The 26,508-nt window shown below is 43.9% G+C and overlaps 1 protein-coding gene and 1 long non-coding RNA gene across 2 annotated transcripts in view; both read left to right on the top strand.

The window, feature by feature from the left end:
- The first annotated feature begins 2,391 nt into the window (after window positions 1–2,391).
- Window positions 2,392–4,221, top strand: LOC138226261 (TOG array regulator of axonemal microtubules protein 1-like). The gene is made up of 5 exons (XM_069186261.1): window positions 2,392–2,470; window positions 2,699–2,798; window positions 2,956–3,061; window positions 3,209–3,444; window positions 4,041–4,221. The coding sequence occupies exons 1-5, from the start codon at window positions 2,392–2,394 to the stop codon at window positions 4,219–4,221; spliced, it is 702 nt and encodes a 233-aa protein (XP_069042362.1).
- Window positions 4,222–7,510: 3,289 nt separating this feature from the next.
- Window positions 7,511–26,508, top strand: part of LOC138226259 (uncharacterized) — a 37,767-nt gene continuing 18,769 nt past the window's right edge. The window contains exon 1 of the long non-coding RNA XR_011184449.1: window positions 7,511–7,551. This is a non-coding gene — a long non-coding RNA (uncharacterized lncRNA). The remainder of the gene's footprint in view (window positions 7,552–26,508) is intronic.

Below are 26,508 nucleotides of genomic sequence, written 5' to 3' on the forward strand. Positions count from 1 at the left end.
CAATGTCCTAGTTTTTTATAATACCTTCTACAGTATATTTATTTATAAACACTTCACATCAAGACATCAAAAACAATTTAGACATCAAAAACAATCAAGATTAGTAATAATGTCTCCATCAGCATATGTACTCTGTATACTGTAATGCCATAGCACACAAGTGTAACTACAGTATATTATGATCAAGTCCTGTCTACGTACTGACCTAATATTCACAACAACAGTATTTGAAGCCCTATACAGACAGTATTCTGGAATAGAATATTAGAGTATTTAGATATAAAAAATACAGCCTGGAAATGAATTGACCCAATAATAACAAACAGCAAAAATGTCTTCAGGGGTTCACTATATAGGAAATAATAATGATACAGGACTAATATGTTTCTTTTTCCATCTATAGTATATTTGGTATTTGAGGGATTTGATCATTTTGGGACCGGCCAGATTGCTTACAATGATCAGACGCAGTTATTTATCTCAGAAATTAAAACATTTTTACATTTTTGTAGACTCTGGTGGATAACTTGTGAAAGCCTTTAGCTTGCTTTTAGAAAACACCTATCAAATCCCTTGCATGGCACTTTCATTTATGTACTGTACTTAATTATATCAGCAGCATTATAGAGTTGCCGTCATATGGCTGTAAGTTATGTTACGGCAGCAAAATATAGAGGAAACTCAAAATAAAATGCAAAAAGGCTTGCCAGATATAATAATAATAATAATAATAATAATAATAATAATAATAATAATAATAATTGCTTACACTTATATAGCGCTTTTCTGGACACTCCACTCAAAGCTCTTTACAGGTAATGGGGTCTCCCCTCCATCACCACCAATGTGCAGCATCCACCTGGATGATGCGACGGCAACCATAGTGCCCCAGAACGCTCACCACACATCAGCTATCAGTGGGGAGAAGAGCAGAGAGTAATGAAGGCAATTCATAGATGGTGATTATTAGGAGGCCATGATTGGTATGGGCCAATGGGAAATTTGGCCAGGACGCCGGGGTTACACCCTTACTCTTTTCGAGAAACGCCCTGGGATTTTTAATGACCACAGAGAGTCAGGACCTCGGTTTTACGTCTCATCCGAGGGACGACGCCTGTTTACAGTATAGTGTCCCCATCACTATACTGGGGCATTAGGACCCACGTGGACCACAGGGTGAGTGCCCCCTGCTGGCCCCACTAACACCTCTTCCAGCAGCAACCTTAGTTTTAGCAAACTATGGAAGATATTAACAGACGTTCGGGAGGGATAACAATGACAAGTCAATCTCACACAGCTGTTCCTAATCACCAGCATTATAAAACTAGCTACATACAGTATACTGAACTCCAACACCTCCCTTCGCATTTATCTCAAACATTCCTCCTACGCCCCATCTCCACCTTGCAGCTACCCCTCGGTTCACTCAAATGACTGGGGTTCGAGACTGCTTGTCTTATGGCCAGGAGGCTGCCTATTAACCAGATGGGTTAAACCAAATTTTTCTAGGTAGGTATTGCTAGCATTCACAAAACATTCAGTTTTTGGATGTTGTTGTCCCTAGTGAAATAAATGTTATGAACACAACTCTACTGGCATCCAATAATAATATTTATAAGACGCAGTAGAAAAATATATATAGAATTTATGGAAATGTCTTTAAATTGTGTTTGTGTCTTTAATGATTGGGATTAGACTCTAAATATACTGTATGCGTATGTATAATAATTTTTTTTTTATAGTAGAATTTTTTTTTATACTGTACTCCCCCAAAAATACACACAACAGCAACCAAGTCCTGAGGGTGACAAGTAGTTACAAAAATGTTTTGTTCTTCTCTTTTTAGAAAACGTAAGTAAATTAAATCATATCTGTTCTGTCAATTTGTATGATTTTTTTTTTACAATCCAAGTTGTTTATGCTACAGATGATATATTCTTGTGCAATTTAGTTTTAGCTGAGATCTGAGCAGTTGATTACTCTAAACACTATCCTTTCCTTTCCTTTCACTATCCTGTTCCCAGGGTGATTTTATTGCTGGCTACACAATTGCAATTTCTTTTTCTAATTTGCTAATACTGGCACTGACACTGATACTGACAATACATCAGTACTGTTTTTTTAGGTGGAGCAAGTACAAGTAAATGTATATGAATACTATGAATCACAATTCAGTGCTGTGAAACAATTTATGTCATGGGGTCCAACAGTAAATATTTCAGAGGACTCAAAGTAAAAAAGTTTACCAGGATTAGTCCAGCTGGTCTCAAAACTGAGCCGGGCCAGGATTGCCCAGGGTTAACTTGTGCTTTTCTGTTATTACAGACACACAAGATGGGGCACGTCCAGGACCGGTGGAGGAGCGTGGGGAGTCTTAAGAAACGCCTGCGCATGATAGGGGGGGATGGATCTGCAGAGGAGAGGGATAACATCTCTTTTCCCCCTCTGAAGAGTACCCCCCATATCGCAGGTCAGATCAGCATCTCCCACACATCTGCACTGATTTTCTTTCTCACTTTCTTCCACCACTTTCTTTCAAGGTCAGGTTTTTTTCCTTCTTCTAGAGCTTTTTTACTGATGCCCCGAGGCAGACGCCTTTCACGATCTGCTTTAGTCAAATCAGTGGTGACCAAACTGATCAAGGAACGTTTCCCCACTCTGTTGTGACCTTTAGATGAGCTGTCCCCTGCCCTTAAAGGGAAGAGAAGAGATGGTCCAGAGCAGCCTGGGCTGCAATCCTTCTCTAGGCCCGAGCTGGCCCTCACCCAGAGCCTTCAGTTTCTGGCCTCTGACGACTGGTAGGCATAAAGCAGTACTATCAGCATCCACCTATTCCGTTTTCTATGAATACAATTCTGACTAGTGAAAATACAGACCTTGTTGCCCATAGCTCTATACAGTTAGACCTCTTTCCTTGTCCTGGTTGATGTATTTCTTTCCGTTCACTGAATTCAGGGAGAGGAAGGTTGATGGACTGAGCTTTATAAGGCGTCTGTCCCAGCATCACCCTGTCATCCTGATCAGCAGACTGCACGATGTCTCCCTGGCGCTCGTGCAGGAGGTGTGATCTCTCCAAAATATTAATTGTTCATTTGTATGATTGCTTTTCACTGTTTTTGTATCCATTCTGAACCATTCATATAGAATGGTTCAAGAGAGGGGCACAGACGAGGCTCTTCAGTGCTGACGGTGGTTTGCCTTTCCCCAGGTGAAGAACTTGCGATCAGCTGTGTCTAGGATGGCAGTGGTGTGTCTGGGAGACGTGTTCACCTTCCTGAAGAGAAGGATGGACCCGGAACTGGGGAACACAGTGAAGGTGCTGCTAGAGAAAGCCGGAGAATCGAACACATTCATCCGACAAAGTGTAGACAGCACACTGGACTGCATGGTGCAGAGCTGTACCCCTGCTCGTGCAGTCAACGCGCTGCTGAATGGAGGTCTGAGGTGAGGGCAGAAATATACAGAATAGAATAATACCCAGAATCTTAGGGTCTGACTTCAGGAGCTGTGAAGGGTCATTTACGTTTCATGGAGCTTGAAATCAAAGCATGTATTAAAGAATGTTTACTACAATGTTAATATCCATTCGTTTTCTAACCACTTTCTCCAATTTAGGGTCATAGGGTAGCTGGAGCCTATTTCTGCAAACAGCGGGTGTAAATCAGCCCAAACCTTGGACTTGTCACCAGTCCGTCACAGGACAGACACACAGACACAGACACGTGCACACTCACACCAGAAACACATGAGAACACACAAGCAGATAGCACCCCAGGTCCGAAATTGAACCCATTGGACACTGCGTGGCAGCAATGCTAACCACTGCGCCACCATGCTGCCATACAATGCTAACATACAGTACTTAAAAAAATATAAAAACAACATTAGACAGTTAAATATAATTTTTTATCATTTTAAAAGAAATCTGGTTAAGCATTGGAAAATGAGGTCCACATTGCCAATGGTTAGGTGACAGGTTGATATGGTTTCAATCAAAGTAACAGCTCAGTAATATACAATACAATGTTCTGTGTGCACAGTCACCTGAACTCCAGAGTGAGGGCGTGTATGGCTCATCACCTGGCAGACCTGGTGGAGAGGATGGGTGCACATAACCTCCCCAGGGATATCACCAACCGCATCCTGCCTGCTGCCACTCGTCTGGCACAAGACGCCTCCCAGGAAACCAGGTACAAGCTTGCTCTTTTCCTAGACGGGTAAGATGGTGATATGCTTCAAGGAGCCAGCTTTGCAACTCCGTGGTGCAATGAGTCTCATGCAAAGATATGTCATTTCAGACACTTTGGACAGCGGTTGCTGTCTTCCCTGAAGGACCGACTTTGAGCAAGAGGTACTGTCTGTGGTCTGCGGTCCTGTATTTTATAGTACAGCTCTAATTTTAAAACAGAAACATTTCATTTCCTTTTAATTGAAAATGTAGGTCTAAAATGTATAAAATCACAATCTACATTCACAAACACATTCAATAGGGGACAATATACATCATTAATAGTCAGACTGTTTATTTAATTAAAATGAATATTACATTTAGTATGTGCTTTAGAAAGTTATAGAGTATTAAATATTGTAATACATTTCTACCAATGCATTTTTTAGGTTATCCTTTTACATTCATAGTACTAATCTGGAATATGTTTAGCTTCCAATGTATTTAAAGGTATCGCTCACTAATTAAAAACTACTTTATTTTTTTAAATGTCTGTTATTCATAATCAGTGAATGAATTAAAGCAATAACTGAATTGTGTGAAAGATGAAAAATGAAAGTACTGTGGCAGGCCTGTTCTGGTACACCCTTAATTAAATGTAGATGGGCTGGAGCTTGAGGCTCCCAGTGATGTTGCTTGACTGATTGATGGACGTATTGTATTCCGTATGCTTCATGTACATGATCACCCAGCCATTGTCTATCCTGGTGCCAACTTCCACCTTTACCAACTCTCCCACTTTTGTGTCTGTTAGACTTCCACAGAGAATAAAATCAGAAAGTTCACAAAAAGCTGGATGTGAGCTGTTGACTAAGTGCACTGGAAGCAAGCGCCCTTGATGGAAGGCTGATTTCTAGAAAGTAGTCCCCAAAATGAATAAACCGATATAAGAAAACATAAGAGAAATATATGTAGAAAGAAAAGTCATTGCTTATTGCAAGACAGAAGTTAAAGATGCAATTGTTAAATATTCTGAGCAGCCCAGGGCACAATACATAGATGTTAGAAGAAGTGTTGTGCTGTTTTTTACAATTGGCTTTGTTAAACCAATATGCTAACAACAAAATCAGTTTGGTTTCTTTCAATTTGATTTAAAAATACTACTCAAATATCAAATGCTATATTAAATGTTTATTGCTGTATTTAGTCTTAATCTATTCAAATCTATCGAAAAATAGATGGGGCAAAAGACAGGGTTTTTAGTGACAGAATAAATATTTTTTATAGAACATTTAAGCTTGTCTGTCCTTCAGGTTTCATTACAATATGGGCTTTGTTGTTTAAAAACATGTTTAACAAAATATTCATCAGGAAACAATGGAGTGTGATGGGAGTGAGCATTTCTTTACAAAAATGATTTTTCTTTTGTTCATCTTTCTCACAGGGTTACTCCACCATCCTTCGCTCTGTGCCATCTAGCACTGCCACCTTCACACTGGAACTGTCCAGCTACAAAGCCACGACTGCCCATGATCAGAACACCCTTCTCAGCCGAATGACAGGAGTGGCATGAAGCCTTCAGCCAAACTTGTTTGAACCAAGAAGTACAAGAAACTGTTTCACTCTTGAAAGCACCAGGCTCAAACAAAATACAAAATGGGCTTTGTCTTTTAAGAAGGTGTTGAATAAACCTGCATTTCCTTTCATGTGTTGTCATCCATTTTGCTGCAGGATATAACCTTGGAAGCACACTAAACAAAACCTATGTACAAAACCTCTGACTAAGAGTAGGATAGGTGATTGTTATGGATAAGTTAAGATGTACTGAACAAAGTAACATTTTACACACATCAATAAAAATTTAAAATTCAGAAGCATTAAAAATTACCCCAAGAAAGCTAGCGCCTTTTTCTTTCAGTCTTACTTCCACCGTGGAGTCTTAGATCATGGTTGAACTGAATTTAACGGGACATATTTTAACATGGAGTGTTGCTAGGGCTGCAAACATCAGTACCTCTTCCAACAGGAGACACTTTTATGTTCAAATGCGGAACTTTGTGGGTCACAAGGGTCAGCTTGCAACCGTTCTCACCTCAAAAGCTGAGGGGTCCTCACGCGTCATTCTGTTGCGGTGGGAGACATGAGTGAGCACAGTGTCGTGTGTTGATGAGAAGTTGCTCAAACCTAACATTTCCGAAGAGGTGGAATGGGCAGTACGGGAATAAATATGATGGTGGAGCGTTGATAGTGCTACGCCGAAATAACAGATTTGCAATTTTTTTTAGTCAAGAAGCAATACAAAAAGAAAAAAATCTCCCACTCCTCCTCACTGAAACATTCATCGCAGTGGCAGCTCCTCCACCTTCTTCTAAATTAAATAAAGTGAACTAGCGCTTCATCAGTAAATCCCCGTAAATGCCCAAACCCTACAGAACTGGTGCCTTCAGAGAGCACACTACATCTGTAAAGATGACAAAGCAGTGTTTATCATTTTTTTCACTTTTCTCCACTGTCTCCATTAGTACCTCTAGGTTTGAACAGTAAAGCACAGTAGAGATTGAAAATTTCTGTCTGCTGGGACTCATTTAGAGTTAAAAAGATAAAGAAGATAAAGACCTTGCCTATGTCACGATTATAGTCCCCCCTCCTTAAGGGTGCTCCAGCCCTTTCACTTGTGACTTTATTCTATGCACCTGCTCCCTATTCCCAGCCCACCTTAAAAGCCAGGCGCTGACGCTCATCCGGGCTCTGCATCTGATTTCCATATTGTGCGAGTCCGGGACCTGGAAGCGCCTGGTCCCGTTAAGGTTTTAATCTCGGGTCCCGTTCCTGTTCCCTGTCCGCCGGTTCCGACCCGGCCTTCGTGGTTTTAATTCCCTTCTTTTGATGGATCTCCTGGTTTTGGACTTACTCCAGTGTTTTTGGATACTCTAAGGATTACTCTCTGGGATTGTTCGCCTCGGCCACACCCCGTGCACCAGCGCACCTTGGACACGCCCCCCTGTCTTCAGCCCCGTTTTACTGCATGACGTTTCCCTAGTGTTTCCCCACTCCGTCGGACTGTGTCGTCCGCATAGGGTCCGGAAAGAACTGTTCGTTACAGCCTATTTTCCTTCTCAGTCAGTTCTTGCATTTGCCCTCATTGTGTTAAGGTTGGTGCGTGTGTCAGTGCGTATGCTGCTGTGGGTTTTGATAAGTGAAGGGTGTTGAGAAATGTTAACCTTGTTTTGCAGGGGTGACCTCAGATGTGAGTGTAGTGAGACAGCAACTGACCTATTGTAACGGGCCTGCTGAGCCTGAGGAGGACAGGCTGATAGTGCTGTCCCCTTCTGCTGCCAGACCCCCAGGCCGTGTGCCCCGCAGAGTGTCCAGAATCCCCACATGTGAGTCGGCTGCACCATTGGTTAAGATATCACTACTGATAACAAGGACTGGCTCTGAAGAATAATTTAAAAACACAGACATCCCATACCAATTGGTCAAATTTCCATGCATCAACACAACCTTATGCATTATGTGATAGTTAGCCCACAGAGGAATGATAATATCAGATGGGAATGCAGGTTTTAACTAATCTAATGTAATCAGTGGGACTCTGGATCATGATGATAGAGTGTTTGTAGACTCTGTGTCAACAAATGTGTAACCTAGGCAGAGATGTGATGTTATTAAAGTCATAACAATTTGTTGGTGTAATTTCTGAGCCTCCATTTGGTGAGTTGCTTTCAGTCTAATCTGGCTATTACCATATTATTATTTTAATTTTTGTTGCGTCCATTTCAGTGATGCCTGTCAGCCCATGCTTTTAAATCATATTTTCCAACTCACTTACACTTTAAAAATAAAACAGGTGATGCAGTTATTAATATTGTTTTTGAAATGTTGAGCATTTCTTATGTTGGGTACATAGAGGGTATCTTCTAAGAAACAAATTTGTAGAGAATGTTTAAACCAAAACATTTACATTGGTTCTTGTTATTGCTTATGACATGACTTGCTTCTACTGTGTTGCTTTTTATTTACTCAAACATTCCACTTTCATTTCTTTAATTCAAGTATCTCCTCTGCCCACAGAGGTAGGGTGTTTTTCTTAAAAAGGCTCCTATGTATTTTCTCCATGAGATTTGTTTGAAATTGGGACAGAAAATCTGTATTTGTAAGGTTCAGTATGTAGCGATTAAGATTTAGAGTCTGTCAGTGTTGCAACTTGTAAATCAGTGTGATGGGCTGTGCTGCAGTTGTCTTTGAATAGGATGGAGTTCACCAACTGAACCAAAGGAGAGAAATGGCAGCTAGATGGAAGTGCATTTAAAACCAAGAACAGGAGGCCCATCTTTATGCAAAAGGTTGTAGGAGTCTGGATCAAGCTAACCAGCTATGTTGTCAGATCCAATCCAATACCCTGGTTTCAAATGAGCCACTAATTACCAAATAGGCTAAATTACCTGTGGGCAGGCAGTCCAACACAACAGTCACCCCTACATTGAGGAGGTGAGTAAGAGGCTGTAGTGTCAAACAAATGACAAAGTTCAGGTGTCTGTGAAGCAGAAGTCTCTTTATTCATATGCATATGGAAGTCCGGCTTGCAACCACCAGACTTAAAAAATAAGTAGCTGAAGATGGTCCTTTATACCTTAAAACACAAAGAGTTACTATGACATATTCTAAACAAATGATGAAACAGCAACACCTGGCAATTAATTATATCGAAGTTGCGGACTAGACAACAGTTAGTTCTTTTCATATTCTGGGCGTACAGACAGCTTACCAAAATCTTACTGACCAAGGACAGGCAGCATCTTTATATACATTTGAGCACAAAGCCTACGTCAAGCCACTAGACTGCATAGTTTGCAAAAACATACAAAATCAAGAAAATTATATTATTATCTCACGTCCTGGGCATCTCTCATCTCTTCATTCTTCAGTCCTTTATAGCAATACAAACCCAACATGAGCTCTGATTATTATTTGTGGCTGATTGATAAAGTATTGATTCAATATCCCCATTTATCAAAGTAAAACTCCTTACACTTAACAGGCACACTGTCGGCCCCCCTCAGGAAGCCCATCAAACACAGAAACAGTAACAGCATAATAATTAATGTTCATTCAGTCTCTGGTGCAGTGGCTTGGTGGCAGTGCGAAGCGTAGATCCAGCGATCTCATCCTGTCACTCAGATGGCAGAGTCAGTTGTCAGTTGCACTTGATTTGGTCCCTCCCCAGCGGGGATGCAACATCTGGCAGGGTACATCTTCCTCACCCACAACCACTCGCGAGGTATCAGGTCGTGTCTTCCCTCTACTGGAGGTCTCCAAACGTCCAGCACCTGTTCACCAGCCTCATGCACTGCTTCAATTAACAATCTACAATACTACAATAGAGAATTAGCAAATTCAATGATCCATTAGCCAGATTTGGCCCTCCAGGAAGGTTCGTTGGTTGGCCCGTGATGAATTCAAACAGGCTCTGTTACACAGTTCTGTTTGATCCAGCCCGCAGGCTACACAGAACCGCAGGCAGAACATCTACCCAAGGTGCTCCTTCAGTCTGATGTTTCGACGATCGTTCAGAGTTCTGTTCCTTTGTTCCACTGTTCCAGCAGACTGAGGGTGATCTCAGTCCATCTCACCCCAAACAATGCAGCCACAGCCTGACACTTTCCCTGTGAAGTGCGTCCCTTCATCATAATACAAGCGGCAGGGCACTGCCCAACGGGAAAACAGATTATAAGAGCCCAGGTTTCCCTTTACAATTGTCAACTTGCCAGTGCATGAAAGGTTCCTCAGGAGCAGGCCTTTTGAGCTGTTGCACCCGCACCTGAACTGTAGTTGAGTTCCTTTGATAAGCATCACATCGAGATATCACAGAAGTGGCTACTGCTTCAAATCAGGTCCCCACCCAGTTTTGGGTAACCAGCACACCATTTGTCTCACACCCGGGTGTCCGACAGAGTGCCTTTGTCGGGCTACAAAGGGCATTAGGCTGTGAGGGCATGCAGGGCGTCCAGTGTGCTGGCAGCACCATACCCAATCATCCTGCAGCCCCACATTATTTTCTAACCATGTCCATTTCTCTGCTTTAGAGGCCTCAGCCTGAATGTCCTGTAGCTGTCCCCTTTTCACCAGCAGAGGTTTCACAGAGGTCTCAGACTCCTGCTCTACCAGGACTGCTCACCTGACAGCTGCATCTGCAAAGTTGTTCCCTCGAGTTACTGGAAACATTTCTTTATGATGTGATTTACACTTTACCACAGCTACTTCAGTCAATAGCTGCAAAGCGTCTAACAGTTCAGAGACAAACCCAACATTCTTAACTGGAGTCCCTGCCGTGTTGAGGAAATCCCTATTCCTCCACCACCATCCAAAATTGTGGCATACACCAAATGTATATATAGAGTCTATATAAAGCGCTACAATTTTCCATTTAGCATATTTACAAGTTTCAATTTACAGTTTATACAGGCACAACACATAAACATGGCCCCTTGGCCACCGCATCGAGGGGTCCTGAATAATAACCCACCAGACGCTACCTCCATGCTCCTGCGCCAGCACAGCAGCTCACAACCCATTTCTTTCACTCACACACAGATTACATACAGATGATCCGTCTGAGGGAATCCAGTCCAGGGCCAGTGCCTGCAAGAAAGCTTGTTTCAAAACATTAAAAACAGTTTCTACTGCAGGGGTCAAGGCAATTTTGTCTTTAGACTGCACTACCCCACTTAAGCCAGTTCGTCACCAGGCGAGCTCGCTCAGAGAAGGCATTCACCCTGGCTTTATCATGTAGTTGGTTTTATACCCTTTTTTCCGTCCGAAGATCTAATACTTGGAGTAGCCCGGCCTTATGGATTCCCTCATTAGGTAAAACAATCACAATATCACATAACTCTTTTGAGGTAGTTCACATAAATGCTATTTCATACAGAAATTCCTTATAAATGCTGCAGGGCATCCTAGCCCAATAGGTCTGGGGTGTCCCCCACCCACATCAGTAGTTGAAACTGTACATCTTTTCCCAAGCATACTGTGACAGCTTGTATCTGCTTTAAACACAACCCGTGCCCCCCTACTCCTGTAGCCTCCTGTTACCCGTTAGAAAACTTTATATCACATCTTTATGCTGTTTTAGTCGAAGAACAGGACAAATGTGCTCCTGTGTCCCGCCGTTACTGCACACTGTAAGATTATTTCACTTTTATTTAAATCCTGAGATAAACTTAGGAAGGCTACAAAGGGGCTTATTAGTTTAAATCTATTATTTCACGCAAGGCTCTCGTTTCAGCTTCTGACATGTTCTTTAATTGAGATATCAGCCCCTTCTGACCCTCACTATCAGTAGGATTATGAGGGGGACCCCTTCCCCCTCTGTCACTCTGTCTTTTTGCTTTTAACAATTGTCTACAGGCTTTATAAAAATGGCCCGGTCTATTACAATAGCGACACACTGGCTGTTCCTTTTTCTCCTCTTTGGGAGCTTCCATATCTCCCATTTGCAGTGCTCGCACTTTAGCATACATGCTTTGCTCTATCTTCCTAGCTTCGCGAGTTATTAAATCAAATCTGTCTCCGCTCTCCGCAATGTCAGGAGAACGTAGCTGCACATGCTTGGCAACATCAGGTTTTACTGTAGCAGTCTTGGAGTATAATAAATGTATCTAATGTGAATCTGTTTTAAATTTGCACTATTTCTTCTTTTTGTAACCTGCATCAGAAATAAAGTATACAATAAGCATATTTTGTTCCATGTAAAGGTTCGTATTACAATTGCCACTAAATCTTACCGCAAAGCATCATTTTATATAGACTGAAATGCAAAAATAAGTGAGATTATCATGCAGAAAGTGTGTTTGCAAACTTTGAATTTTTGACCATTTTTGATTGTCAGGTACAGTAACCTACTCAAGCAAATTTGTTTTATTACTGTGGAAGTATCTTCATTCACTTCCTTTTCATCTGCTAACCCGGAGTATTCTATCCATAGAATTATAAACCTTTCTGTAAAATCTGAAACATCCTCACTTTCCTTCTGCTGACATGCTGTTACTTTTCTCCAATCAGTTTTCGGTGGGTAATGTTCTTTCAAAACTCTCCACACTGATTCCCACCCTTCTCCCAGGTTCTTTCTTTCACACACCTGTTTTAACTGCCCTGCCTTTCTTTCACCAACTCTTCTCAAAATCATTGCCGCTTCTATAGGTCTAATCCCATATGTATCCTTTCAGTCTTGAAGTGCACTCCAGGTTTGCTGCATGCCTGACTTAGGGTGAGGCACTTCTTTAGCCCATCGGTCTCTATCCTCAGGTTTGGATTTGTACCCGTCTTTGTCTTCTGATCTTTCACTACTAGATCTCTCAGCCCTGCTTATACCCCTAACTGGGCTCGGAGACTCTTGTCTTTTCCCTGTAAAAACGTTATGACCTGGGGGTTGCCAGGACCCGTCTCTATCTCTATCATATGAAGTGTCTTCCCAATCCGACCCCCCTTCTGGATACGGCCAGTCGGGATATCTGTCCCAGTCCTCATTTTTGCCTTTTAAAGGTCTCAGATCTGGATATAATTTAGGTGTTACATTCACATTACTGCATTTCCCTAATTCGTTCTTGAGACGTTCTATTTCTTCTTTTGCTTTTTCTTTTTCACTGTATAGAACTTCATTTCGTTCTGCCAAAGCTTTTAGCTTCACATCAAGACATCAAAAACAATTTAGACATCAAGAACCATCAAACATAATTAGTAATTGTCTTCATCAGCATATGTACTCTGTATACAGTATATAACTGTATTTTATATTAATTTAACTTTTATTCCAAGCATCTTCTTCTGTTCTAATGCTGTATTAGGCAGTTTTCACAGGCAGTGACTGTAAAATGTATTTAATTGTTCAAGGATTTTCCAAAGAACTTGTTAAAACCTCCACCTTGCAGCTACCCCTCAGTTCACTCAAATGACTGGGGTTCGAGACTGCTTGTCTTTTGGCCAGGAGGCTGGCTGCCTACTAACCAAATGGGTTAAACCAAATGTTTCTAGGTAGTGTTTTAACAGAAAGAATACGGTTCTGGATCCCGAGATGAAGTTTTCTGCAGTAAACAGAAGAGTTTACTGCATGCAAGGAACAATAAAGCCGAAGTCTTGTTTCCTGCAAGAAACAACAAAACAGAAGTATTGTTCCAAGTGTCGGTACAAACTTTTAGTTTATATAGCCCTTCCTTGCCACTTCTGATGTCACTCGTTATTATAGTAAAGGGGGGAGGTCATGTGTTTGGCCAGTTTACAGCCTTTTGGCCAAATGTTCAGGGATTAAGTCCCCAGGGAGTTTCCTAGCTCGCATCTGGAATCCTTATCAGTTAACCCCCTTCCTGCCATAAACTCCAGCCTTAGAAGTCTAATCTTCATGCAGAAAGGACTTAAAATAAACCTCGTCTTCACATCTTGTTTCTTACTTCATTCCCCCCTTATAAAATATGGCATACGTCAGTACTGCCTATTTTTTACACATACAATGTCAGGGCAGATCTTTCCTTTCTAGATGTACGGGCATGCATTACCATGACATTGTGCGTTCCACGGTTACAACAAGATGTGATTGATGTTTTTGTACAAGTGATAGTTACAATTATACATTTAAAACAATCCTAATCCTACAAATAAATAAAGTCCTATCCCAGGACCCAAACGCAGACCTCAGCCATGTGGAGATCTATCGTCAGGATCTTGGAATAGCAATATTGACCCAACTCTGATTATCATTTTTGGCTGATAGATATGACAACACCAGGAATGTATTGATACATATTCCCCAGTAATGCTCCTCAGGCCTAACAAGCACACTGTTGGTTCACCTTACGAAGCATCAGACACAGAAACAGTAACAACATTATTCTTTCTGTTCACTCAGTCTCTGGTGCAGTGGCTCGGTGACAGTGCAATGCGTGGATCCAGCGATCTCATCCTGTCGCTCAGATGGCAGAGTCAGTAGTTAGTGGCACTTGTTATGGTCCCTCCCAGCAGGGTTGCAACGTCTGGCAGGGTATCTCTTCTTCACCCACACCCACTCGCCAAGTATCCGGTCATGTCTTCCCTGTACTGGAGGTCCCCAAGCGTCCGGCACCTGTTCACGAGCCCTGTGCAATGCTTCAATTAACAAACCTACAATACTGTAATAGAGAGTCAGTAAATTCAACAGTCCGTTAGCCAAACTTGGCCCTCCAGGGAGTTTCTTTGGCTGCCCGTGATGATCTCAGTCTCACAATTCCATTTGCTTCAGCCCTCAAACTGCACAGGACCACAGGTAGAGCATCTACTCACGGTGTTCCTTCGGTTGATATTTCCCTAGTTGGTCTTTCAGACTGTGGGTGATGGGGGCAATGTAACTTCCACCTCACCCTTAGTGAGGCGATTACAACCTGGCACACCTTCCCAGTGTACTATGCCCCTAGATCAGTATCCAAGGGGCAGGGCAGTCCGCACCACGGGATCATCTTTGTCATACACCTGGGTATCCGCCAGCAAGAATTTCTGGCTACAAAATGGCATTAGGCTGCGAGGGCATGCAGGGCATCTGGTGTGCTGACGGCCCCACATCCCATCATCATGCAACCCCACATTCTTTTCACATTTTTTCTAACCACATCTATTAGAAGCCTCAACCTTAATTCTCCCTTTTCCCCAATAGAGGTTTCACAGGGGTCTCAGACTCAGACCCAGGATTATTTATTGTGTCATTTACACCTTACTACAGCTACTTCAGTTGGCAGCTGTAAAACTACAAATGAGATCAGAGACAAACCCAGTATTCTTAACTGGAGTCCCTGCCGTGGTGAGAGAATCCTATTTTTCCATAGCCATCCAGAATTGTGGCCTACATGCAACAAATACATAGATTATATACATATACAGTAACCCTTTAACATCTTTCTTTTTACAATCTTCCATCAGTGCTCTAAACTGGCTTGCTGCGCAGAGGCAGTGGAGGGGCATTTTCCGGTCGTTAGCACCTCGAATTCTGTTGCAACAGCTCAGCCTGTTCTCTGTTCTCCCTCATGCGCCAGACCCTTCAGTAAACAGTATTACATTTTCTTAAATTTTCACGGTCCCCCACCCTTTGGCTACAGCATCTAATGGTATAATAGTATCCCACCGGATGGTGCCTACCTCCATGCTCCTGCGTCAGCACAGCTGCCCAGAACCCATTTTCCACACTTACATACAAAGGAATGGTTGGTCCATCTGAGGAAACCCCAGTCTCAGCACCTGTAAGAGAGCTTGTTTCAAATTATTACAGGCGGCTTTTGCTGCTGGAACCAAGGCAATCCTGTCCTTGTACTGCACTTCCCCCTTAATTAGATCTGTTAAAAGTTGTGCTCACCCCGTAAAAACATTGCACCCAGGCCCTGTTAAAATTACACAATGCTAGACACAAAAGGGCCTTATCATAACTGCTTAATATTAGACACTCTAAACCTGAAGCAACTCAGACTTGTGGGTTTCCTCGTCAGGGGAAGCACTCAGAATACCATCAACATACTGAGTGATCACAGTCAGTTGAAGCCACGTGATACCATGTTCTGGATAGTCATTACTTGTAATGCTGCATAACATCCCAACCCAACAGATCTGGGATAGAACCACCCACATTCGCATGATAAGTGCACGTAAATGGTAGAATCAATGTTAAAATCTGGTACTCAGGAAGTAAAACTCGCTGCCCCAATAGTCCTGTGGCCTCCTTCCGTCTCCCCATATACGTAACTCTATAGCACACTGTGAAGTGAGACAAGCATGACAGAAGTGCTCAAGTATCCCATAACAGAGAAACCAACACACCATTAACAGTTCACTTTAGGTTTAACCCCTTCTACGCACTGGACTGGGACAGACTTAGGGAGGCTGTGAGGGATTTACAGGATCTAATCTTTAGGTAAACAAATCCCTCACAAGACTGTTTAGTCTCCCCAGACAAAGCTCTTAGCTGGGTGATACATGTTTCACTGTTCTTCCCTGTCAGTTGAACCACAGGGTGTCACGATTATAGCTCCCCCTCCTTAAGGGTGCTCCAGCCCTTTCACTCAAGACTTTATTCTGCGCACCTGATTCCTATTCCTATTTGTGGGGGCTGGAGTGGAGAGTGTTGATAAAGATAGGTTGTTGTTCAAGCTGGCATCTTTTGTGGTTTTATGTGCTTCAAAGCAGGATTGTGAACTTGGCAAGGGAGTGAACAGAGTTGACAACACTGCTCGAACTCTATAAAGATGACAGAGCAGTGTTTATCATTTTTTCACTTTCCTCCACCGTGTCTCCTTTTGTGTCTTGTCTTCAGGTCCAATAACTCCCCTCCTTTAGTAGCAAGACCTCGCTTGGCTGGAATCCCCTTGTAGAGAAAACCGGTTCAGGGACGCCAAATATGTAATCATAGTGGCTCTCTGAAGGCACCAGTTCTGTAGGGTTTGGGCATTTACTGAGACAATTATTAATTGTAGCAGTAAATCACAAAGTTGATTCTTTTGGTGGCTTTAGAATCCAACCATGCGATATAACTCAAACAACGCACACACACAGGTACTAATACACGAGGATACATTTATTAATACATAGAATATGCATATAAACCTAACAGATCTTATCGAGAGGGTTATCAGAATACAAAAGATATATATTCAATCAGTTACAAAGAGTTACACATCAAGAGGAAATACGTTCAGTATATCATTCATTAAGACCGTTTCGTAAAGTGAACTTGGTTACAACTTCTACATTAGATACTCAAACAAGTACATAACTCTTAGGAATTAAATTGATATCAACTGGTTGGGATAACAATTGAATTCTCGAGCTGTAATGCATTGAAGTTGAATACTCATCCAATTTTTGGGGATTCAGATCTCCTGCGGGCACAAAGGAACAGTTGCAGGCTGTTGCTGTCCAATCCGCGCTCTCTGGCTCCGTGCCAGGCTGTGATGTGCGGCTTGCGACGGTGCGCTGCTGATGCTCACTGTTGGCATTAACTAGCAAAGTTTGTGCACAGGAGAAAAGATGACTGTGGGTCCCAGCAAGTCAGGAAGAGGACCGGTTCGTTCCTGGTGAAGAGCTAGTTCTGAATAGTAATTCAGCTGTCCACAGTTCCGACCTGTTCACGAGGCCTGCTGCTGGTTACTCTCTGGCAACCTCCACTCTAGACTCTTAGAACAAAGGAAAGTTCTGGCACTCGGACACACTGGCCGTTCCGTGGTTGTCCGGGCTGAGTCTCAGGATGGTCAGGAGGCGCGCTGCGAGAATGTCCTGCCCTTGGGATTCTCCTTTGAATTCCTTCTGAATCTGAATCTTGTTGAATCCCAATCTGAATCTTGTCGAATCTCTCAGGCTCTCTGTGTTGCCTGTTTTTACCTGGAGGAACTTCAGCTCATTGATTGGCTGAAAGTTCCATGGGCATCAGAGTCCCACGTGGGTTACTCGGCCCTACCAGTCCCTGATTGGTTGATCAAGGTGAGATATGAGTCACTTAGTCCTGACACTTAGTAATGCAGTCCAGATGTCCAACTCGCACTCCCTAGACAGATAGGCACCAATGGATGACCATTGATCATGATAGCCAGGCTTAGCTAAATGCATCCCCCTTTGGGAGCTGTCCTTGGACCTTAAATCACCTTGCATGAATGGTTTCTCTGTGGCTGCACCACAGAGATGAACAGAGAAATGAGGCCTAATTTGGGAAAGCTCAGAAACACTTAATTCTGCCTTATTATTAAGCCTCGCCACTACATATCCCCCCTTTTTGAAGGCCACGAGGTCCCGAGGCATTGTTGCCTTCAAAACAAAACAGAGTTAAGTGATGTCCCTTGCCATTAGAACATTAACCTTAAATGTCTACATTACTCCTCGAGAATTCATACCGGAACCAGCATTGGATACAAACAGGATGAATAACATCTGGAGTATGTATAAACACGGTAGGAGACATTATCTCAGTCTAGGAATTACACATCAGGAAGTTCACTGTCAATATCTGATACCTCTGTGGTAGATATTTGGGGAGAAGTCACTTCCTTTCTTTTGACATGCTACCTTTGACTCATTCGTGCTACCCAGAGTACATCTTGATGTGAGAGTACAGCATTCAGAGTACACTGTCAGTCATGATCCAGCTTCCCGGCAGTAGTGTTACAATAACAACAGTTCCTGTTCCCAGCCCCCCGATAAACCACAACACCTGTGTTGGGTATCTGCTAGGGTGATTTGGAGGTTTGTTCCATTAAAGCAAACTAACTACCTGTACCTCTTCAGGGCTTACTGTTTCTTGGATTTCTATCCAATTGAATAGTGTGGCACCTGAAGGCATCTTAGACCTCAAGTTTGGTCTTATTGTCTGGTTCCAGACCGTACAATGTTAAGTTACCATGCTGTACTATGGCCTCCTCGGGAACTTGCAGGGAAACTGTTTGATTAGGTAGCTGCATTGCGGTAGCTGTATCTTGCCCGTCACAAGTCATAGTGTCAGTTAAATGTGGTGTGCTGACCAGCCATTTACTTCCCACCTGCTCTTCATGGGGTTCATTAACCTCCCTCTGCCCATTTGTAGCTTTACACCCTTCATTGGTGAATTGTTTAGACACAGCCAATGGATAGCTTTGGTAGCCATACCCATCTCAAGATTTGGAACCAAATTCAATCTTGGATTGCCTTCTGGGTGAGCTATGAACGATGAGGTTAAAGTCACATGCTCCTCTACTGAGAAGAGTGGAATCAAGTGGGTTGGGATTTGTGCCGTGGTTAGACTGGCTACAGTGGCACTAAACTCCCTTAACAGGTCTTGTGTCAACATTCTGGCCTGTTGCACACAAGCATAAACCCACTGTATAACACCAACAATCATGTCCACTGTTTGGGGAATAAGGTTTAACCCTGTTGCATAGGAAGTTGCCTGTAGGGTTTTCCCTAAGCTTTCCAACTTTTGCTGCTGTTGATACAGTCTGTCACTACCCTCTGGCATCTCTGACACCTGCCTTCTTGGGGCAGTCAGGGTGAGAGTGCCAGTAGCACACAAACCTACCAGAAATAGCAAATGCACAACAGTGGTGGCAGCAATCAGTCCTCCCAAAAGTATTTTCGGGTGGCTGATCCCAGTCATCTCCTTCTGAGTGACTGTTGCCTTTCTAAGCTGGCGCAGCGTGTACATGGTGTCTTTCTCAGTATGCCCTGTGGCATCTTGGGCACCAACATCCTGAAAATCTGGGGAGATCTGACGCAGCGGCTGATGCTGCTCCTCCGTTTCCAGGGCATCTGCTTTTTCGATTTGTTCATGCCTGTGCTCTAGGAACCCTGCAGGGAGTGGTGCAGCGGTGGAGCATGCCTGACCCTGGGCTGAGTGGTCATCTGGAGCACCTGAGTGATCTGGGATTGTTATCCTATTCTCACTGTTCAGGTCCACCCTGCACACTTCCTGATTGAGGAATCCCTCTATCGGCATGTTTACAATCGTTCGCTGGGGGTAGGTGTAGGACACCTGCTCGCTCCCCCCTTCCCTCGCTAGGGGTTCAGGGAGCTGCCCCAGCACTGGGATAGCTAGTTCACTGTCTTTGAACTTACTATCACTCACCAGGCCCATGTCAGTGCAGGCTGGGATTCTGACACCCCTCTTTGCGATGTCCTGCACTGGCAGGCGGGTGACTTTACCATCCAGCTCCAGTCTGGCTGAACCACTGTTGGTCAGACTCAGACTGACAGACTGAGCTGGTGGCTGTAAGAAAACCGTCTCGGCTTTCATTCCCTGTCCCTTCTGGGGGACTGGGTGTGTTGGCAACCCTGCCGTTGAGGCAGGAACAATCAGGTCAGTCTCACTCACTACCTGGTAGTCGTGAGAAATAATGTTACCTGACTGCAGGTTCCCTGGGTCACAGCAGAGGGAATCGGCATCTGGGAACAGGTGTGTCCACAGCGCAGTAGTCTCAGCGTCCAGCTGGACCTCCTGTCTAACCTGTGAATGTTGCACCAGGGGCACCTGGCGGTGGCCCTGTGACAGCTGCTCAAGCAGATCCTCACTAATAGAGGACCTCTCAGCGCTAAGGGTGAGGGCTACATCACCAACCTGCTCTCCTGCCATCTGGATCCCTTCCACCACTGCAGGGTGGTGGTCCTGACCCCTCTTGGGTGCCAGGGTGTACAGGGAAAGCTCCTTTTCATCGCCAGGTGGGGAGATCTGCTCCTCTTTAGGGATGTAAAAGGTGTGTGCTTTACCTGGTGGATCAGGCGGCTGCTCGGAGCAGCGCTCCTGTGGCAGGGAGGCTGTTGGGACCTCAGCCGGGACAGGACTTCCCTGTATATCTGGGGAACAAGGAAATATTTTTATTTCTTGTCCAGAGGGAACAGAAGGAATCTCCGCATAGGCTTCTGTGTTCGGTGGGCACTGTGTGAGCACAGTCTGCCTCTTGGCCCCCCTTTCCTTCTGTACAGAAGGCTTAGGAGCCTTGACCTGTTTCCACACCTTGCCTTTCTGGTGATTCACCAAAGGTTCCTCTCTGAGTCGCATGCCCTTTTCTTTTTCTACCCGTTTGAGCTTGCCGTGTGACTTCAAACACCTTTCAACCTCAGTGTCAATCAGTGTCTCACTGGGTAAGACATCTCCCATGGCAGCCTTGAGGTAAAAGCTTCTTGCTTTTCCTCTGCGTTTTACTGCCTGCTCTGTGACTTCAGGGGTGGAGTCAGCACTCACTTGGGAGTGGCTGACCTTATCCAGGCAGGAACTCTTCCGCTCAATCAGATAGACTGAGAGAGGGAGAGGGGGCGGGTCTCCGCCTCCTCCAGTGGAGAGTATCAGCTCATTCACGCTTCCGGCAGCCTTGGGGAGCGGTTGTCCCTGTCCTAATAAAGCTTGTTCAAGCCTGGCCAGGCGGGCGGCTACTGAATCCTTTTGTTCAGCTTTTTCTAGCCCTTTCCCTCCCCCGGTGTTCTCATGGCACTTAGGACGCTGGGTGCGGTCCTGTGTGAGTGCTTTGGAACGGGGCTTAGCCAGCTCAGGAGCCTGTGCTCCTTCGAGCAGGGGGGAATTAACCCTGCTGGCTCTGACGGCGAACGCAGTCGCTTTAGCAACTTTTTGCTCAGAGCGACTTTGGACATCATACTCCCAGGCTTTCTGCACGAATCTCTTGATATCAGTCATTTTCATGGTCTGTGCATCTGTATGCATTAAGATCATCTTTCTGACTGACGGGTGGAGATTCGCAATGAATGAACCCTTGAAATGTGTGTTCTCTTCGCAACCCTCATCATTTCGCCCTGCAAAATAAGTTCGTCTAAGTCTCTCGTAATATTCGCGAGGGGACTCTGCTCTCTCGTGCTTAATGTTAAGAGCGGCGGCTATCGCAGCAGTCGGGTCAATAAACGCACTGTATTCTTCGATAAGTGCTTGACACAGCTCCTCAAAATCATTACAGACTTCTTTCATCTGCCTAGCCATCCACTCATGTACGGCTCTGCTGGTAGTTTTCCTGACCAGAAACACTTTCTCCTGTTCTGTGGCGTTTGGCAGGTACTGCAGGTTATACCTGAGGTCTTTAATATAACTCTCGATATTATTCTCTGACACTGCGGGGTCAAATCTCTCTATGTCCTTCGCTAGCTCTCTCAGAGAATGGAGATTTATTCTTCTAGCTTCTCCGCTGACGGAGATATGGAAGAGATCGTGGTCAGACCTGTCGCTGCTAGAGAGAGTGCTTAATAGCGACTCGAATTCAGACCTTTTAGCAACCATCGTTAAACTTAAAGAGTATTACTTTTAAGTACGAAATCACAGTTTTACCACAGAAAACCACAAGATCAAGTATGCAATCAACCCGGTAGATCGCAAAAGATCACAAAACAATCAAACACTGCTTAAAGAGCAAGGGGAACTTTTTTCCTTTCGGCTTTCAGCACACTGTATTGTCGTGTATGAAACCCGCGGCGTTTTATATTGAATTATTCCGCTTGGTTGACTCATTTCAGTCTTGCCACGCCCACTCAGGGACGCCAAATAAATGTAGAGAAAACCGGTTCAGGGACGCCAAATATGTAATCATAGTGGCTCTCTGAAGGCACCAGTTCTGTAGGGTTTGGGCATTTACTGAGACAATTATTAATTGTAGCAGTAAATCACAAAGTTGATTCTTTTGGTGGCTTTAGAATCCAACCATGCGATATAACTCAAACAACGCACACACACAGGTACTAATACACGAGGATACATTTATTAATACATAGAATATGCATATAAACCTAACAGATCTTATCGAGAGGGTTATCAGAATACAAAAGATATATATTCAATCAGTTACAAAGAGTTACACATCAAGAGGAAATACGTTCAGTATATCATTCATTAAGACCGTTTCGTAAAGTGAACTTGGTTACAACTTCTACATTAGATACTCAAACAAGTACATAACTCTTAGGAATTAAATTGATATCAACTGGTTGGGATAACAATTGAATTCTCGAGCTGTAATGCATTGAAGTTGAATACTCATCCAATTTTTGGGGATTCAGATCTCCTGCGGGCACAAAGGAACAGTTGCAGGCTGTTGCTGTCCAATCCGCGCTCTCTGGCTCCGTGCCAGGCTGTGATGTGCGGCTTGCGACGGTGCGCTGCTGATGCTCACTGTTGGCATTAACTAGCAAAGTTTGTGCACAGGAGAAAAGATGACTGTGGGTCCCAGCAAGTCAGGAAGAGGACCGGTTCGTTCCTGGTGAAGAGCTAGTTCTGAATAGTAATTCAGCTGTCCACAGTTCCGACCTGTTCACGAGGCCTGCTGCTGGTTACTCTCTGGCAACCTCCACTCTAGACTCTTAGAACAAAGGAAAGTTCTGGCACTCGGACACACTGGCCGTTCCGTGGTTGTCCGGGCTGAGTCTCAGGATGGTCAGGAGGCGCGCTGCGAGAATGTCCTGCCCTTGGGATTCTCCTTTGAATTCCTTCTGAATCTGAATCTTGTTGAATCCCAATCTGAATCTTGTCGAATCTCTCAGGCTCTCTGTGTTGCCTGTTTTTACCTGGAGGAACTTCAGCTCATTGATTGGCTGAAAGTTCCATGGGCATCAGAGTCCCACGTGGGTTACTCGGCCCTACCAGTCCCTGATTGGTTGATCAAGGTGAGATATGAGTCACTTAGTCCTGACACTTAGTAATGCAGTCCAGATGTCCAACTCGCACTCCCTAGACAGATAGGCACCAATGGATGACCATTGATCATGATAGCCAGGCTTAGCTAAATGCATCCCCCTTTGGGAGCTGTCCTTGGACCTTAAATCACCTTGCATGAATGGTTTCTCTGTGGCTGCACCACAGAGATGAACAGAGAAATGAGGCCTAATTTGGGAAAGCTCAGAAACACTTAATTCTGCCTTATTATTAAGCCTCGCCACTACACCCTCCAGTAAGCTGATGGCTGCTTCCAGAGTGGAGGACAGCCCCAACCAAGGTGCTGACAGCTGGAGCTGCTGGCCTGTCATTTGTTTGAATGAGTTTGCTTGTGTGTATGAGTGTCTGCTGAGAAACCAGCCGTGAGAGTAGGCAAAACTGAAAGTAACCTAGTAGCTCTAGGTTTGAACAGTACAGCACAGTAGAGATTGAAACTTCCTGTCTGCTGGGACTCAGTTAGAGTTATAGAGATAAAGAAGATAAAGACCTTGCCGATTATTCTTCTCAGTCAGTTCTTGCATTTGCCCTCCTTGTGTTGAGGTTGGTATGTCAGAGCGTCTGCTACTGTGGGCTGTGGTGTTGTGAGATTGGTGAAAAGGATGACAGTTCTGAAGGGTGTTTTGAGAAACTTTGACCTTGTTTTCTAGGGGTGACCTCAGATGTGAGTGTAGCGGGACAACAACTGACCTATTGTAACGGGCCTGCTGAGCCTGAGGAGGACAGGCTGATAGTGGTGTCCCCACCTCCTGCCAGACCCCTTGGCCATGTGTCCCGCAGAGTTTCCAGAATCCCCACATGCGAGTCGGCTGCACCATTGGTTAAGATGTCACTAATGATAATAGGGACTGGTACCAGAGTTACATCCAAAACCTCACTTGTAACAAAAACTGTCTAATGGCCTGTGAAGAGGAATTTATTATAGACTTGACACTATTCCTTTCTAACAACCCACCTTCATAACTGTACAAAACGAAAATAAACTTACCTTTTTATCCATGATCCAGGATTCTCCAGCATCAGGGAAAAAAAAAATGTATTACTGTATACTTGGTTCTGCTCTGTCTTTTTAAACTGCCTTGCATCAAGAAAAGGCTCTTCTGCTGCTGCTGATGTGGTAAAAACATTATGTTTCTAACATTCGTTATCTTGAATGTTTTTAGGAGTCCTTTGGTAAAAGTTTAGAGGCTAGTAAGACTGGCCCCACTGTTCTTTCTCCTTTCTTTCATCTTGTTCAGTTTTTATTAAGTGATCATAAAAATTGAGGAACATTGATAATGGTAGTTTGGATGATTTTTGACAACTGCAGTTTTGATTCCAATTTTGGTGATAGTGATACTATTGATTACTGTTAAGTATCAGACTGAGGACTGATTGCCTATTATGAAGACTGGTAGTGGTTACAGTCAAATTGGTTTGCACAATCTTGACCTCCATGTGGTGAAAGAGCAGGGGACTGGATGTAGTGTTTTAGCAACAATGGCAACTTGTTAGGAAGACTGCCATCCTGACTAACCACTAAAGCCTTCACAATAGACAAGCAGTCCTCACCCTTTATTCTTCTTAAAGGTCAAGTGGAAATATAGTTTCCTCTCAGAACGTTATGTTCAGACAGTATGTGTAAGCCCTGTCTGTGTTCTTCAGGGGAAGCCAGGGAAGGACCTTCCAAGAGCTCCTCAGAGCTTCTCAGATGTGCTCCACAACCTGCCGCTGTGTCTTCAATGGGATTGAACCCGTGCCCCTGATCTCTCAAGGAACCAAGCCCTTGCCTGACAGGGACTCAGGAAAGGCCGGCCAGACAGGGCGCCCCTTGGAGCGCCCAATGGAAAGTAACCTGCAGCTTTATGGAGAAGAGGAGGCAGTGGACTACGAGGAGGTCAGAACACACCAGTGGTGGACATCACAACATTCTTGCCTGTGGGGTTGGGGATCACAAAATTGGCAGCTCTGTAAAGATAACTGTCAGAGCAGTGCTGATTGTTATGATTTTTTTCATGTCTGCAGTTCCGATAACTCCCCTCCTTTAGTTGCAAGGCCTCGCTTGGCTGGAATCCCCTCCAGAAAGCTGATGGCTGCTTCCAGAGTGGAGGACAGCCCCAACCAAGGTGCTGACAGCTGGAGCTGCTGGCCTGTCATTTGTTTGAATGTGTTTGCTTGTGTGTATGAGTGTGTGCTGAGAAACCAGCCGTGAGACTGGGCAAAACTGAACAGTAATTAAACATTACAGCTTGGGTTTTGAATGGGGCACAGTCTGTTTAAGTTTTTTCTTTTCTAGACTAGATTATTGCATTTCCTAGTCATTTTCTTGAGTGAAAAAACTGTCTTTGTCCACAGAAAACACAGTTGCTGTTCATTATTGCTGCCTACTGGGTCTTATTTAGAGATAAAGAAATAAAGAATAACACCTGCCTACATTTTTCTCAGTTCATTTTGGCATTTGTACTTCGGCATGAGTGTCAGTGTGTCTGCTGCTGTGGGTTTTGACAGGTGAAGGTTGTCGAGAAATGCGGACTTTGTTTTGCAGGTGTGACCCCGGATGTGAGTGTAGTGGGGCAGTGGCTGACCTATTCTAATGGGCCTGGTGAGCCTGAGGAGGAAAGGCTGACAGTGGTGTCCCCTCCTGCTGCCACACCCGCGGGCCGAGTGCCCCGCAGAGTGTCCAGAATCCCCAGACGTGAGTCGGCTGCACCATTGGTTAAGATGTTACTAATGATAACAAGGACTGGCTCTGAAGGATAATTAGTTTTTCTGAGGAAAAACAAAGGAAAATTGACTATTAAGCCTTGATTCTTTGTTAAATTATGTGTTATGTGATGCATTATGTGATAGTTAGTCCACAAAGGAATGATAATATCAGATGGGAATGCAGGCTTTAACTAATCTAATGTAGTCAATGGGACTCTGGATCATGATGATAGAGTTTTTGTAGTCAACAAATGTGTAACATAGGCAGAGATGTGATATTTTTAAAGTCATAACAATTTGTTGGTGTAATTTCTGAGCCTCAATTTGGTGAGTTGCTTTCAGTCGAATCTGGCTATTATCACATTATTATTTTAATATTGTTGCGTCCATTTCAGTGATGCCTGTCAGACCATGTAATTAAATCATATATTCCAACTCACTAACACTTTAAAAATAAAACAGGTGATGCAGTTATTAATATTGGTTC

Source organism: Lepisosteus oculatus, unplaced genomic scaffold (genome assembly GCF_040954835.1).
Source record: "Lepisosteus oculatus isolate fLepOcu1 unplaced genomic scaffold, fLepOcu1.hap2 HAP2_SCAFFOLD_121, whole genome shotgun sequence".
Classification (NCBI taxonomy): Eukaryota; Metazoa; Chordata; class Actinopteri; order Semionotiformes; family Lepisosteidae; genus Lepisosteus; species Lepisosteus oculatus.

Bases quoted from the DNA above. Each gene is read 5' to 3' on its own strand.
- LOC138226261 (XM_069186261.1), top strand. From the start codon at position 2,392: ATGATAGGGGGGGATGGATCTGCAGAGGAGAGGGATAACATCTCTTTT. The intron at 2,799-2,955 runs GTAGGCATAAAG...CACTGAATTCAG, and splicing joins TTTCTGGCCTCTGACGACTG to GGAGAGGAAGGTTGATGGAC. The intron at 3,445-4,040 runs GTGAGGGCAGAA...CTGTGTGCACAG, and splicing joins CTGCTGAATGGAGGTCTGAG to TCACCTGAACTCCAGAGTGA.